The 16723-nt window shown below is 42.1% G+C and overlaps 1 protein-coding gene across 1 annotated transcript in view; it reads right to left on the reverse strand.

Annotated features, from left to right (window-relative positions):
• The window catches only part of VWA3A (von Willebrand factor A domain containing 3A), a 50065-nt gene that overhangs the window by 23434 nt on the left and 9908 nt on the right, over positions 1–16723 (reverse strand). The window contains exons 6-14 of the mRNA XM_067462475.1: positions 15913–15967; positions 12268–12366; positions 12009–12115; positions 5849–5974; positions 5626–5734; positions 5096–5161; positions 2891–3016; positions 235–373; positions 40–143 (exon numbers count right to left, since the gene is read on the reverse strand). Of these exons, the coding sequence (XP_067318576.1) occupies positions 40–143; positions 235–373; positions 2891–3016; positions 5096–5161; positions 5626–5734; positions 5849–5974; positions 12009–12115; positions 12268–12366; positions 15913–15967 (931 nt within the window). The remainder of the gene's footprint in view (positions 1–39; positions 144–234; positions 374–2890; positions 3017–5095; positions 5162–5625; positions 5735–5848; positions 5975–12008; positions 12116–12267; positions 12367–15912; positions 15968–16723) is intronic.

Below are 16723 nucleotides of genomic sequence, written 5' to 3' on the forward strand. Positions count from 1 at the left end.
GTACTAAATTTTTATTAAAAAAATATCCTCTACATTTACTTCATGTAACGTTGATGATACTCTTTTCTGAAGCACAGGCACAAATTCTTCTACTGGGGAAAAGGCATTTGGTGCCAAAACTTGATAAAGGATCAGCTTCTTGGCTGCAGCAAACAAAAATGGGAAAGATCAGCAAACATCCTTTTCTGTTGAGTCAGGACTTCATTCCACATGGAACTCTTTGACCTACTTTACCTTTCAGGCCATTTGTTTTCAGCCATTCAGCCGAGCTCTTGGTTAAAAGGTTAGGGATTTGTATCACAAGTGGACTTTCATGTCTTGGGGGCTTTGGCAGGCAGATAGCTGAAGGAACCTCCAACCATTCCATGGAACCCTAGACACAAAAATGCAAAATGTTCTGTGTAGAAACTAATAGAATTATCTTTATCTGTGCTATATTTCTAATATTTACCCATTTCTCTCAAATAAGCTCAGAACAGGATCTAAGCATACTTTATTCTCGGGACCACCCTCAAAATAAATTAATCCAAAAGACATAATCTTGCTTATTTACATATACAGCTCCAGACTGGGGCTTCTTAAGCTTTTTCCACTTGCAAATCCTTCCCACCCAAGAAATTTTAGGTAAATAGGTATATAAAATGTACTGAAAATAAACCAGCATTTGCATGGCTTGCTAAACAGACTGATTTTCCTTTTTGTGGAGTATAGCTAAAGCACTTTCTGCAGAGTCTGATAGTGTTCAGAAACCTTTTACTTTTGGCCAAACATTCAGCTAAGGAAGCGTTTCTCAACCTGGTGGTCAGGATCCCTGGCGGGTCGCAAGGGGTGTCAGAGGGGTCACCAAACACCATCAGAAAACACAGTACTTTCTGGATTGTTGTAGGTTTTTTGGGTTATATGGCCATGTTCTAGAAGCATTCTCTCCTGCAGCTTCTGCAGGGAGAATGCTTCTGGAACATGGCCTCATAACCCCAAAAACCTACAACAACCCAGTGATTCCAGTCATGAAAGCCTTCATTTTCTGTTGGTCATGGGGGTTCTGTGTGGCGAGTTCAGTCCAATTTTATCGTTGGTGGGGTTCAGAATGCTCTTTAATTGTAGGTGAACTATAAATCCCAGCAACGATATCTTCCAAATGTCAAGCTCTATTTTCCCCAAACTCCACCGATGTTCACATTTGGGCATGTTGAGTATCCATGCCAAGTTTGGTCCAGATCTATCATTGTGTGAGTCCACAGTGCTCTCTGGATGTAGGTGAACTACAACTCCAAAACTCAAGGCCAATACCCACCTAAGCCTTCCAGTAGTTTCTGTTGGTCACGGGAGTTCTGTGTGCCAAGTTTGGTTCAATTCCAACGTTGGTGGAGTTCAGAATGCTCTTTGATTATAGGTGAACTATAAATCCCAGCAATTACGACTCCCAAATGACAAAATCAACCCCCTCCTCACCCAACCAGTATTCAAATTTAGGTATATTTGGTATTTGTGCCAAATTTGGTCCGGTGAATGAAAATACCTCCTGCATATCAGATATTTACATTACGATTCATAACGGTAGCAAAATTACAGTTATGAAGTAGTAATGAAAATAATTTTATGGTTGGGGGTCACCACAACATGAGGGGCTCTATTAAGAGGTTGCGGCATTAGGAAGGTTGAGAACCACTAAGCTTAGGGATCCACAGTTTAAGAATTAGTTCTCTAGATTATTTAAATCGAACACTCTAAGCCAGGCAAGGGCAAACTTCAGCCCTCCAGGTGTTTTTGGATTGAACTCCCACAATTCCTAACAGCCGGTACGCTGTTAGGAATTGTGGGAGTTGAAGTCCCAAACACCTGAAGGGCTGAAGTTTGCCCTTGCCTGCTCTAAGCCAAGCATCTCTTGTCCTTTGCCTGTTTCAGACTTCAACTTACACCACCTCTAGCGAACAATTGATCAAGATGATGATAGTTGTACTTTGAAACATCTGGAGGATTCAGAGGGCCTTCACTCCTCATCTAACTACTCGTCAGTTCCTGATTGCAAAGATTCTGCAGAAGTCAATTACTAAAATCCATGCAATATGAGCACAGCATAGAAGAAGCACATTCCTCTTTTCTCCATGCTGAGGGGGAAAAGGAAGGGGCCTGAGGCTGTTAGGAATGTTAGGAGTTGAAGTCCACAACACTTGGAGGGCCCAAGTTTGCCCATGCCTTGTCTAAGACAATGGCAGTCACACCCCTGAATTAATCTTGTCAAGAAAACACCATGATAGGGTTGCTATAAGTTGATTTGAAAGCACCTAAGAATAACATACTTTTAATATAGAAAGAGAGCTTGATTTGATTCAGGATTCACCAAAATCAACAATATGGAGCACTATTACATTGCTATGGCATATATGTACTTATTGATTTTCTTTCAGAAGATCTTCTTTCTCATTTTGTTTACATGCCACTCAAGGTCAAAGGTAAAGGTAAAGGTAAAGGTTTTCCCCTGACATTAAGTCCAGTCGTGTCCGACTCTGGGGGTTGGTGCTCATCTCCATTTCTAAGCCGAAGAGCCAGCGTTGTCCGTAGACACCTCCAAGGTCATATGGCCAGCATGACTGCATGGCACGCCGTTACCTTCCCGCCAGAGCGGTATCTATTGATCTACTCACATTTGCATATTTTCAAACTGCTAGGTTGGCAGAAGCTGGGGCTAACAGCGGGAGCTCACCCCGCTCCCCTAATTTGAACCTGCGACCTTTTGATCAGCAAGTTCAGAAACTCATCGCTTTAACCCACTGAGCCACCAAGGGCTCCACTCAAGGTAACTAATAAGAGGCTGTCAAAGTAAAACATTAGATAACTAGACATTCAAGAACCTTTAGTGCTATTATCCTCTTGAAGTCAAAGTACTTACCTCTTTGATTAAATTAAAAAGCGAGTCAACCATCCTGCCTTGGTAGATTTCGCTTATGATGCTGAGCAAGTGTTCAGCTTTTTGACGTTCACAAAGGACAAAGTGGATATCAGTGCTTTCACAACCCTGATGCAATGTTGAGGAAAGGATCAGATGTATTTTGAGTTATTTGCAGGTTCGCTATCTTAGCACATTTTTATTATTTATTTACAATTTACACAATGAAGTTATGCATTACTGTAGTATGATTTCTCATTTTTGATAGAAAACTCACAAAGTCATTTTTAAATATAATCTCATCAAAAGAAGAAATATGAACTATAAATGTAAGAAGAGTCATGATGGACACAACTGAAGGTCTATCTCTAGCTCAGCATATTGGATAGTCATCTCTCAGGAGTGCTTTGAATGCGATTTTCCTGCTTCTTGGCAGGGGGTTGAACTGGATGGCCCTGAGGTTTCTTCCAACTCTATGAATCTATATTGTTTGCACAGTTACTAACAAGTTGCATATATCTGCAAGAAATAAAGGTGCCAGCAACTGACTACAGAATTATCTAAGGCTTTAATATGTATCATCCCAGATCCTTGAAAGAGCAAAGTGTAATCTTCCAGATGTTACTGGATTGGAACTTCCATCAAATTGACGGAAGATGGGAACAAAACTCAACAAAATCAGCACAGTCACAAATTACTCACTCCTAATTTGCATGTATGCACAGCTTCTTGATCTAAGGTCCCATCTACACTGCAATATAATGCAGTATAGAGCAGTATGGATGGGGCCTAAGAGTGTCAAATTCAAATTTAAGCAGATCAAAAGATATAGAATAGCAACCCAGAAAACATATATTTCAATTCACTCTTTCCAAATTCAAAACTTCTCAAACAGGCGGTAAATTATGCAAGACGAGTGGGTTGCTGTGAGTTTTACGGGCTGTATGGCCATGTTCCAGAAGCAATCTCTCCTGACATTTCACCCACATCTATGGCAGGCATCCCCAGAGGTTGAGGAGTCTGTTGGAAACTAGGCAAGTGAGGTTTATATATCTGTGGAATAATGTCCAGAATGGGAGAAAGGACTCTTGTCTGCTTCAGGCAAGTGTGAATGTTGCAAATAGTCACCTTGATTAGCATTTAATGGATTGTTGAAGGCTTTCATGGTCGGAATCACTGGGTTGTTGTAGGTTTTTTTCTGGCTGTATGGCCATGTTCTAGAGGCATTCTCTTCTGATGTTTTACCTGCATCTATGGCAAGCATCCTCAGAGGTAGTGAGGTCTCACTACCTCTGAGGATGCTTGCCATAGATGCAGGCGAAACGGCAGAAGAGAATGCCTATAGAACATAGCCGTCTAGCCCGAAAAAACCCCTATAACAACCCAGCATTTAATGGCTTTGCAGCTTCAAAGCCTGGCTGGTTGCTGCCTGGGGGAATCCTTTGTTGCCAGGTGTTAGCTGGCCCTCACTGATTGTTTTCTGGAATTCCCCTGCTTTTTGAGTGTTGCTCTTTATTTACTCTCCTGATTCTGGAGTTATTTTTAGTACTGGAATCCAAATTTTGTTCATTTTCATGCTTTTTTCCCTTTCTGTTGAAATTGTCCACATACTTGAGGATTTAAATGGTTCCTCTGTGTAGTAGTCAGACATGGAAGTTGTTCGAGTGGTCCAGCATTTCTACGTTCTCAAATAATATGCCGTGTCCAGGTTGAAACGTCATGAGAGAATGCTTTTGGAATGTGACCATACAGCCTGGAAAACTCACAGCAACCCAGTGATTCGGCCATGAAAGCCTTCGACAACACTCTCCTAGTCTTGCAGAAGCTGGGGCTAACAATGGGAGCTCACCCCATCCTGCAGATAAGAACTGCCGACCTTCTGGTCAGCAAGTTCTGCAGTTAATGCTACCGCGGCCTCCTGTATCTATCCTGTACTGTTTTTATTTTCCATTTTGTAACCAAAGGCCAGAAATGGGAGCCACAGGTGTGTGAAAGTGGCATGAAATGAAATATTTTCTAGCAATGCTGCTATGAATCTTAAAATAAGGATGGATCTGCTCCCTTTTATGTTGTTATACTGTATATCAGTATTTTGAAAGAGGACGCTTCTTATTCACTAACCAGGTGAATGAGCCTGTGAAAGGGCAGCAATCTTCATGACAACTATTTAAATTAGAGCACAAGCAACTCTGATTAAACATCACTTACTTCCTCCTTGGTTGAATAACAATGGTAACTGCCTCTCACATCTTCTGCCATGCTTTTTACAACTGCCTGTATTGATTGTATTAAAGAAAAGTACTCAGTTGAGAAATAATTCAAAGATATCAAGGTCACTAAACCAGAACTTTATAAAGAATAGGAGAAGAAACCTGGACTTAAATAGAAAACCATCATGATTCATTGCCGCTTGTCCAAAATGATCACACTCAGTTTACACATGCATACAGTTCTATTACATCTGGCAGTTTTTCCATCCTGAACATGAAGAAGTTTGTGAATTTTGATAAATTATTTTCAGTTCCAACATTAACTAGAATTCTCAAACAACCCTATTAAAGGGCCTTTCAAAAAGTTGCAATTCCTCATCCATCTGCAGATCCACTTCCAATCTCAGATGGAGATACTTCTTCACTTGCTACCGTTTCTTTGCAACTAGGGACACCAAAGTCTGAAACGGGGCTTCCTGCATGTCAAGTATGTGCCTCAGCACCACATTATGTCAACTACAGACTTACAGGAGGCACGTGACTACTGCAATCATATGTGACAGTATGGACCAGCAGATCTCTCCCCGCTGTGCCTTGCTGGATATAGTCAGACAATATTCCTGAAGACTGATCTGGACTAGTTCGAGAAAGAAGAAAAGTTATTCTAAACATTAGAAAATTAAATCAAAGGATTAAGTTTATCAAGCAAATAAAAAGTTAGCATTTGCTTTGGTTCAGAGAAACGACCTACCAGCTTGCAACAATAATCACAAGTGAATCCAGTCCTTTTAGGACAAGGACTTTCTTCAAAGCTTTCAGTAAATTGCTGCCTCCACTGGGTTTCAGTCCCTGGACCCATTGCCTTGCTTCATGTAAGCTATCAGAGGGGAATGGAAGCAGAATAGATTGCATGCCAATTAGATACAAGTTCATGCCAAATAATGTAAAAAAATAGTACATTGGCACATGACTGTATTAAAGTAAAGATAAAGGTTTCCACTTGACATTAATTCTTGTTGTGACTAACTCTGGGGGGTGGTGTTTATCTCCATTTCTAAGCCAAAGAGCTGGCGTTGTTCATAGATGCCTCCAAGGTCATGTGGCCAGCATGACTGCATGGAGCACCATTATCTTTCTGTAGAAGAGGTACCAATTGATCTACTCACATTTGCATGTTTTCGATCTGCTAGCTTGGCAGAAGCTGGGACTAAGAGCGGAAGCTCACCCCACTCCCCAGATTTGAACCGTCGACCTTTCCATCAGCAAGTTCAGCAGCTCAGTGGTTTAACCTTCTGTGCCACCAGGGGACTCATAATGACTGTATTATCAATATCCAAATAAGGTATTCCCCTTATATTAAGTCCATTTGTGTCCAACTCTGGGGGGGGGGGGGGTGATGCTCATCTCCATTTCTAAGCCATAGAGCCGGTGTTGTCCATCGACGCCTTCTAGGTCATGTGGCCAGCATGACTGCATGGAGCACCCTTTACCGTCCCGCTGGAGCAGTTCCTATTTATCTACTCACATTTGCATGTTTTCAAACTGCTAGGCTGGCAGAAGCTGGGGCTAACAGCGGGAGCTCACCTCACTCCCCAGATTTGAACCGATGACCTTTCGATCAGCAAGTTCAGCAGGTCAGTGGTTTAACCTGCTGCACCACCAGGGGCTCCTAATGACTGTATTATCAATATCCAAGTATCAGTCTGCAAAAGGCCTGTCAGACAGTCTGCAAAAGGCCTGATAATTCTAGAAAGTCCCAGAATTCCTTAAATAGGACTAGCTATTCACCTGTCCATATGCATGCAAATGAACACACACACTGTACTGTATGCTACTAGCCCTTGCCTCTGTGGGCTGTTTCACAATAGCAGCTTCAGGGTTATCAAGGTGTTAAAAATAAGCCTGACAATTTTGTTTTTGTTCAGTGAAGAGTTTGGAGGCCTCAGTTTCCAACCACAAAATGAGTTTCTCATTTGTTAGCATTTGTTTTGTTTTTATTTGAATGACATGCTCTGAGCATCTTTGGCTGATGCGCCCTGCTTAATGACATCACCAGGGCAACCTCCTGCAACATCCTTGAGACACAAAGGAGCAATTGCCCACATGCACTGCTCCAGAAGCCATTGAAGCTCAGGCAAGCCAGTCAGAGGCTGATGGAAATTTCCATGGAGGTCTAAAAGCCAAACAGAAGAATGGATGGAAACCATGACATTCAGATAAAGTGACCTTGCATGTTGTGCATAGCTAAGATATGGAAAATCATTATGTTCCAGGGATTTATATAACTGAAGGACAAATATCAAATGTATAGTTCTGCTAAGGAGCCCCAGTAGTGCAGCTGGTTAAACCACTGAGCTGTTGAACTTTCTGACCAAAAGGTTGGCAGTTCAAATCCGAGGTGCGGGGTGAGCTCCCGCTGTTAGCCCCAGCTTCTGCCAATCTAGGAGTTCAAAAACATCCAAATGAGAGTAGATTGATAGGTACCAGGGGGAAGGTAACAGTGTGCCATGCAGCCATATGAACTTGGAGACTGGCAGTTCGAATCCGAGGTGCGGGGTGAGCTCCTACTGTTAGCCCTAGCTTCTGCCAATCTAGCAGTTCACAAACATGCAAATGAGAGTAGATCAATAGGTACTGCTCCAGGGGGAAGGTAACAGTGTGCCATGCAGTCATACCGGCCACATGAATTTGAAGATGGGAAGGTAACAGCGCTCCATGCAGTCATACCGGCCACATGACCTAGGAGGCGACTATGGACAATGCTGGCTCTTTGACTTAGAATGGAGATGAGCACCCCTCTCCCAGAGTCGGACACCACTAGATTTAATGTCAGGGGAAACCTTTACCTTTACCTTATATTTCTGCTTGGTTTTGCAATAACTTGGCTTTAAGTATGAACATAAGATGTATGATAATTTGGGGATGGAGTCAGTGTTGGTTTACATACGGCTATTCTTTTCTGATGCACCATGCTGAATAAATTATATTCATTTACCACCCCTATCTAGTTGAATTCTTATGGGGTATTTTGTGTTTCTCTCTACATCAGATCTGGCTGTTTTTTTACAGGCATTAGCTAGAAATTCTTCTCCCAAGAATAAGCACACTGCTTGTCATTCAACAGCCTCAGGACAAGTTTATTCTCACCAGAGAAGAGTGATGATTCTTTTCCTATGCTGGCACAACTTCAGATTACAAGGAAACCACTTTTTAGTTTTTTTTCTGTGTCAGGAGCAACTTGAGAAACTGCAAGTTGCTTCTGGTATGAGAGAATTGACTGTCTGCAAGGATGTTGCCCAGGGGATGACCGGATGTTTTACCATCCTGTGGGAGGCTTCCCTCATGTCACCACATGAGAAGCTGGAGTTGACAGACAGGGGCTCACCCCAATCCCTGGATCCGAACAGGTGACCTGTCAGTCAGCAGTTATGACGGCACAAGGGTTTAACTCACTGCACCATCGGGGGCTCCTACTATTTAGTGCTTCCTCACAATAGCAAAACTATAGTATGTGTAGAAATTGAACATAGCAGGTTCCTTTAGACCAGTTTCTCCTAACGTGAGTGAAAACCATCAGGTTTAATCCAATTTATATTCCCAACCAGAATAGAACTACTAACATTAGCGCTGAATTTACCAAATGTCATTCATTTCAGTGGGTCTGTTCTAGTTGGAACTGATAACTAGATTTAGCCCTTAATTCCCTGTTAATCTCCACTAATCCAAAAACACAATCTACATTATTTTGTAGAGGGAATAGCATATATGTTGCCAGGCGGTAACTGGAGGAGGAACGATGCGCTGATGCAATGTAACTGACCATTTGTTAGATACTAGGCCTTTCCAGATGTTTTGGATTAAAAAAACTCAGCACACCCAGCCTGAAACTAAAATGTTCCATTTGTAGTTCATTATAATGGTAATTGTAGCAATTACTCCAATGCATTAAAAACATTCCTGATGTAAAAGTTTCCTGGTGTAAACTGAACTGGGCCTGGGGGCTCTCTACTAAAATGTAACCGAACTCTGCTTTTTTATAGTAACATTCCAAGTTCATACAAAGCAAGATTTACATGGGAAGAGGTGGCCTTTATCTCCTAGTTGTAAACCATTTTGTAGTTTACTAGTTAAGCACTGAGACTTTGCATTAAGGTCAAGGTAAAGGTTTTCCCCTGACGTTCAGTCGTGTCTGACTCCGGGGACTGGTGCCCATCACCATTTCGGCATTGTTAGTAGACACCTCCAAGGTCATGTGGCCGGCATGACTGCATGGAGTGCTGTTACCTTCCTGCCAGAGCAGTACCTATTGATCTACTCACATTTGCATGTTTTTGAACTGCTAGGTTGGCAGAAGCTGGGGGTAATAGGGTGAGCTCACATTGCTTCCAGGATTCGAACCTGCAACCTTTCGGTCAGCAAGTTCAGCAGCTCAGCACTTTAACCCACTGCGCCACCGGGAGCGCATTAAAACTAGGTGGAAACCTAAGTGGAAACTATTGAAATTCACATAAAACTACTGTTGTTATACATAAAGGTAGCAGAGCAATATGGCTGGCCAAGTTTTCAGAAAGTGCAGCTGATGTATACAAAAATGACTGCCTAATCTCATGGTAGGGATGGTCTGTATGTTTTGAGCATCCCAGCTAGTACGCTTATGTGCTTTGTATTGAGGCATGACTCTGCATTGCATCACATTGATTTAATACTCGACAGTTTTTCAGGAGTCAAAGACGATCCACACACAAAAATGTGACAAGATGACAGTTCTAATTATTTCAGGCCTGTGTGACTTGATCAAATTACTTCTAAAATGGGAATACTGTGGTATATCTGACCCTCTTTGGGGTTAGCAGAAGGCCTGTAAATATCATGTCTCCTTGGTGGCAAATCACAGAACTGTAGACTTGGAATCAGTTAGTATAATCATCTGCCAATTCATGAATCAACAGAATAGATACAGAAATTACCATCAGCAGATAACTGGCTGCTTCTTTCACTGCAATTGGCAGTAAGGACAGAGAAGAGGAATGAAATAGCTATTGGATCAATCAAATTCTGACAAGTGGAGAAATGCTGCACTGTACAACATAGAATCATAGAGTTGGAAGAGACCTCATGGGCCATCCAGTCCAACCCCCTGCCAAGAAGCAGGAATATCGCATTTAAAGCACCCCCGACAGATGGCCATCCAGCCTCTGTTTGAAAGCCACCAAAGTAGGAGCCTCCACCAAACTCTGGGCCAGAGAGTTCCACTGCTGAACAGCTCTCACAGTCAGGAAGTTCTTCCTCATGTTCAGATGGAATCGTCTTCCCTGTAGTTTGAAACCACTGTTCCACATCCTAGTCTCCAGGGCAGCAGAAAACAAGCTTGCTCCCTCCTCCCTATGACTTCCCCCCACATCTTGATACATGGCCCTCATCATGTCTCTTCTCAGCCTTCTCTTCTTCAGGCTAAACATGCACAGCTCTTTAAGCTGCTCCTCATAGGGCTTGTTAACTTGGTTAATTCAAGAATATGTCTTTAAGAACTATGTCACAATCCTAAACTCCAAGGATTTCAGTGGGTTTCATGCCAGCTGTAAGACTGAGATAGTGACATTTTATTTCTGGATGGTGGATCCAAGACTGGTTCTTCAATATGGAGTTTACTTATAATGAACATAACTGGTGATCAATGGTTGCACTGTTCCTGTGGTTTCTATGCTCTGATGGAAATTAATCTATATTCATATGAAAGCTTGCCCTTGTCCAACTGGTTCTCCCTTGTTGACACAGAATTTACGGTATCTTCAGAAATCCCTTTTGAGATTGTAAGTCCAACTAACAAGCAATCCCTAAGATCCTTCTTTAAACCTCCTCCTCCTATTATAAATGCTTTAGCCATCTTTAAACAAGTGAAAAGTTGTTAGGTTGAAGATAGAGGTTGGATCTGAGTCCCTTTGGGGAGAGAGGGCGGTCTAGAAAAAAAGTATTATTATTGCTATCTACATTCCCATATAATTCAGTTCAAAGCAGATAATCTGGGATCAAATACTGGATTGTATGGCAGTGTAAATGGGGCCAGATTGGGCTTGTTTTCTTCTGCTGCAGAAATAGGACCTGAGTCAATGGATTCAAGAAATACAGTATGTGAGGAGATACAGACTTCCTGATAGTGAAAGCAGTAACATAAACTATTTGTGCACTTCTTTTTTATAAGTATTTAATCAGTTTGGATGGCTTGGGATTTAGCTGTGGATGCCCACACTGAAGCACTCAATGATGCAGTGAGTTAAACAGCTGAGCTGAGGTCGGCAGTTTGAATCTGGGGAGCGGGGTGAGCTCCCACTGTTAACCCCAGCTTCTGTCAACCTAGCAGTTTGAAAACATGCAAATGTGCGTAGATCAATAGGTACTGCTCCAGTGGTAAGGTAATGGCACTCCATGCAGTCATGCCAGCCACATGACCAAGGTGGTGTCTACGGTCAACGCTGGCTCTTCAGTTTAGAAATAGATATGAGCACCACCCCACTGTCAGACATGGCTAGACTTAATGTCAGGGGAAGCTTTTACCTTTACCCACACTGGACTAGATAGATCTGGGATTCTTTCTATGGCAGTACGTACGCAGACCACTTAATGCAGTTTTAAACTGGTATTGAAGAAAGTAGTTTCACTGTGCAGATGATTACATAGGAAATTCTGGAATCAGTTTCAAGCCCAGATGGTGATTAAACAAACCACAGAGAATTGATGCACATTAAGGGCTTTCTTTCATGCACTTTTATAGGATTCACTGTCTGGCTATTGCTGTTTGAAGCTAACCTGAAACTGCATTAAATAGTCAGTGGAGATGGGGAATATGAGTATATGAAAAGACCTAAGTGAGCAAGAGGAAGTAGAAAAATCGAACAGCAAAGCTATACACTTACACATTCACACTGATTGCTTGGGGCTTCTCCCAAAGAGACGAAACCTCCGTGCCAAAGGAAAGGAGGTACAGTTCCTTCATGTAACACAGCTGCTCATCTATTAGCAACTTGGGAATAAAACAAAAGGTTTCAATCAACATCACCAAAAGGAATTTTGAATCCACAGGTTCACTATTTCCAGTCCAACATCTCATCCATCACCATTAATTTAAGGGTGATTCTGCAGTTAAAAACCAAACCAGCCTTCAGAAATATTTACCAGAAGATCTCTTTGAAATTCACACAGCCTTGGTTTACAACTGATATCAGATGTGTCAACCAGCACTCCAGTTTTGCTGCCTTGAACAATGCCAAACATCTGGAGAGGGGAAAACAAGGGAAGAACTGGAAAAATACCATGCTGTGATTAATTTGGATCACTGCTAAATATCATTGTAAACAGCCCTTTCCTCCATTGGACTTAATTCCTAAATTCCTCAGCAATTTGCTGGCAACAGCTGTAGTCCTGGCATTAGCAGGAGAGAATGATGCAGTGGCCACTCCTAAGATGTGTAAAGAATTAAACAACAACAATAATGAAGATTGTTTAAAGAATAAATGTCTCTATGTGCCCCTTAGTATCTGCCCAACACCATTGGCTCCCTCCCTCCCCTCCAAAAATGAGTCTGTTGTTGCTTTTGATGCTTGTTTATTATTGTTTATGCTGTTTTTATGCTATTTTAATATGTTTTAATTGTATGTTGCCTTGGGCTTGGCCCCATGTAAGCTGCCCCGAGTACCTTCGGGGAGATGGAGGCAGGGTAGAAAAATTAAGTTCTTCATCTTCTTCTGAGGTTAGCCCAGATGGCCCTTGTAATCACTTCTGACTCTAAAGAATCATAAAATAATAGAGTTGGAAGAGACCTCGTAGGCCATCCAGTCCAACCCCATTCTGCTAAGAAGCAGGAAAATCGCATTCAAAACACACCTGACAGATGGCCATCCAGCCTCTGTTTCAAAGCCTCCAGAGAAGGAGCCTCCACCACACTCTGGGGCAGAGAGTTCCACTGCTGAACAGTTCCCACAGTTAGGAAGTTCTTCCTAATGTTCAGGTGGAATCTCCTTTCTTTCCTGTAGTTTGAAGCCATTGTTCCACATCCTAGTCTCCAGGGCAGCAGAAAACAAGCCTGCTCCCTCCTCCCTATGATGTCCCCTCACATATTTATACATGGCCCTCATCATGTCTCCTTTCAGCCTTCTCTTCTACAGGCTAAATATGCCCAGCTCTTTAAGCCGCTCCTCGTAGGGCTTGTTCTCCAGACCCTTGATCATTTTAGTGTCTCTTCTCTGGACATATTCCAGCTTGTCAACATTCCCTTAAATTATTAGGGCTAGGTTTGAACAACTCAGTATTATGATGCAAACCGGGCGTTACTGTAACATCCCAAGATTCTGCGTATGGGGGGAACAAACTGTGGAAGATATAGAACATTTCTTAATTGACTGTCCAGCATATACTGAACTGCGATACAGATATTTACATCCAATATTATCCAACTGCAGGTCCCCCAACAGAAATGATCTTCTGACATTCCTCTTGCAAGGAGAGGAAAAATCCACCATAATTCTTTTTATTCTGAAAACTATCAAGAAAAGAGCACATTTCCTGAAAGAAGAACCAGGAAAATAAGATTCTGACTGTTAACAAAAGGTCAGCTGCTGTCCTCTCCTTTTTGCCTTGCCTTTTACTCATGTTGTATTTTGAAATGGTCATATGACTGGTCAAATCAATAGATTATTATTATTATCTCCCTCCAATTGTGGTGCCCAGAATTGGACACAGTATTCCAGGTGTGGTCTGACCACACCTGGTTCGGTGTTTCCTATAACTAGAGATATATTATGGAAACAGGGAAGCCATCAATACATAACAGATTCTAGGTGTATCAATTGTATTTTTTAAAATCTATACATTTATTTATTTATTCAGCAATGTAAGTATTACCATACAATTTATAAACACAGCAGTTTTCTCCTCTCTGACTTATATTGCTATATACCTCTATTTAAACTGCTTTCCCCCCACCCTCCTCATTGCAAAATAATAATCAAAATAATAATTAAAGATTAAAATAGACTTCCCACCTCCTCATTGTCTTTTAGGTAGTTCTTTACCTTTCCATTTTTGTACATAGAGTAGTCCCGCTGCAAAAGTAATGTAACATACTGACTTGAAATTTATTTATCGTGTCATCAGCAACCATACCATTGTGTTACAATTCTAACAGAACAAAACAAACACACAGATTAAAAAGAAAAAAGAAAAAACACACAGATTTTGCAAACTTGGTAGTTGGTTAAATGTCCTTTGACCAGTATCTGGCCACTTGGAGTGCCTCTGGTGTTGCCGCAAGAAGGTCCTCCATTGTGCATGTCGCAGGGCTCAGGTTGCATTGCAGCAGGTGGTCAGTGGTTTGTTCTTCTCCGCACTCGCAGCCGAGGATTCCACCCTGTAGCCCCATTTCTTAAGATTGGCTCGGCATCTCGTGGTGCCAGAGCGCAGTCTGTTCAGCGCCTTCCAAGTCGCCCAGTCTTCTGTGTGCCCAGGGGGGAGTCTCTCATCTGGTATCACCCATGGATTGAGGTGCTGGGTTTGGGCCTGCCACTTTTGGACTCTCGCTTGCTGGGGTGTTCCAGCGGGTGCCTCTGTAGATCTAAGAAAACTATGTCTTGATTTAAGTCGTTGACCTGCTGGCTGATACCCAAACAGGGGATGAGCTGGAGATGTCTCTGCCTTGGTCCTTTCACTATTGGCTGCTACTTCCCGGCGGATGTCAGGTGGTGCAATACCGGCTAAGCAGTGTAATTTCTCCAGTGGTGTGGGGCGCAGACACCCTGTGATAATGTGGCATGTCTCATTAAGAGCCACATCCACTGTTTTAGCATGGTGAGATGTGTTCCACACTGGGCATGAGTACTCAGCAGCAGAGTAGCATAGCGCAAGGGCAGATGTCTTCACTGTGTCTGGTTGTGATCCCCAGGTTGTGTCAGTCAGCTTTTGTATGATGTTATTTCTAGCGCCCACTTTTTGCTTGATGTTCAGGCAGTGCTTCTTGTAGGTCAGAGCACGGTCCAAAGTGATTCCCAGGTATTTGGGTGTGTTGCAATGCTCCAGTTGGATCCCTTCCCAGGTAATCCTCAGAGCTCGGGATGCTTGTCTGTTCTTAAGGTGAAAGGCTCATGTCTGTGTTTTAGATGGATTGGGGATCAGTTGGTTTTCCCTGTAATAGGCAGTAAGAGCACCTAGAGCTTCGGAGAGCTTGTTTTCAACCATCTCAAAGCTCCCTGCTTGAGTAGTAATGGTACGATCATCAGCATAGATGAAACTCTCTGTCCTTTCTGGCAGTGGCTGGTCATTTGTGTAGATGTTGAACATGGATGGAGTGAGCACGCTCCCCTGAGGCAGGCCGTTCTTCTGTTTCCGCCATCTGCTTCTCTGGCCCTGGAGCTCAACAAAGAAGCTCCTGTTTTGTAGCATGGTATTTATTGTTTGTTTTTTAAAAGTGCCAATTAAAATAATATTGGATCGAATTGTGATCTGATTGTAAATATATCTTGCAACTAATTTTGTATCCACCTCCAATATTCTTTTGTTTTGTCACAAGTCCGCTACATATAATAGTACATATTTTGATGCGTTTCACACTTCCAACCTAAATGGGACTTTTAAATCCAAAAACATACCTAGAACCCATACAAATTGGGGGCTTTGTCAAACTCAATAAAACATTGGGCCCCAGAAGCATGGAGAAAGATTTCTATCTCTGTCTGAAAAGTGCTGCCACTTAATTCCATTGCTTGACTATGTTATATCTTTATCTTCACATAAATGGTGGTTTTAAAGTGAATCAATTGTGCACATTACCTTTCTGCTGCCTTGCAACAGCCACTGAATCCGCTTGTCATACAGATCAATAGCTCTGTTGCAATGGAAAGGAGAAACAGAATGAATACAAATAATGAAATTATGCTGATAAGACCATGTTTTTTATTCCGAATCATAATTCTGAAGAGAGAGGGTAACAACTGACTGCATAGGTCACAACAATTGCTTCTGGGGAGAGGTCTCTGGTGGGACGGATGTGTTTTTGCCTGCACCTACTTCATTAGATTATTTTTAATTAGAGATGCCAGAGACAGAATTTTCTGGCTTTCTGCATGCAAAATATGCCCTCCCTCATTGAACTATGTGTGCACATAAATTTCAATGAATGGCTGTCTGGAAATAACACACAACAAACAGATTTAAGGATTGAGGGGGTTAGACGCAAAGCGAAACCAGGTCACCTTGTTCAATTTACTCACTGGGGATTAATTTAATCCTAACTTGGCAGAATCATTGTTAAAAAAACAAAAAACAAAGCAGACTGATGTGAAAGGAAAGAAATGCATCCGAGACAATCTGTGATTGTGACTTTAAATAATGTGTCCGAGTTAGTTTCTGTGCAGCTGGAGAGCCGGTTGTAGTCACCAAAAACTAGTTAGCAATGTATTGTCGAAGGCTTTTATGGCCAGAATCACTGGGTTGTTGTAAGTTTTTTGGGCTGTATGGCCATATTCCAGAAGCATTCTCTCCTGATGTTTTGCCTGCATCTATGGCAGGCATCCTCAGAGGTTGTGAGGTCTGTTGGAAACTAGGAAAATGGGGTTTATATATCTGTGGAATGTCCAGGATG

The sequence above is a fragment of the Anolis sagrei genome, chromosome Y (genome assembly GCF_037176765.1).
Source record: "Anolis sagrei isolate rAnoSag1 chromosome Y, rAnoSag1.mat, whole genome shotgun sequence".
In the NCBI taxonomy this organism is placed as follows: domain Eukaryota; kingdom Metazoa; phylum Chordata; class Lepidosauria; order Squamata; family Dactyloidae; genus Anolis; species Anolis sagrei.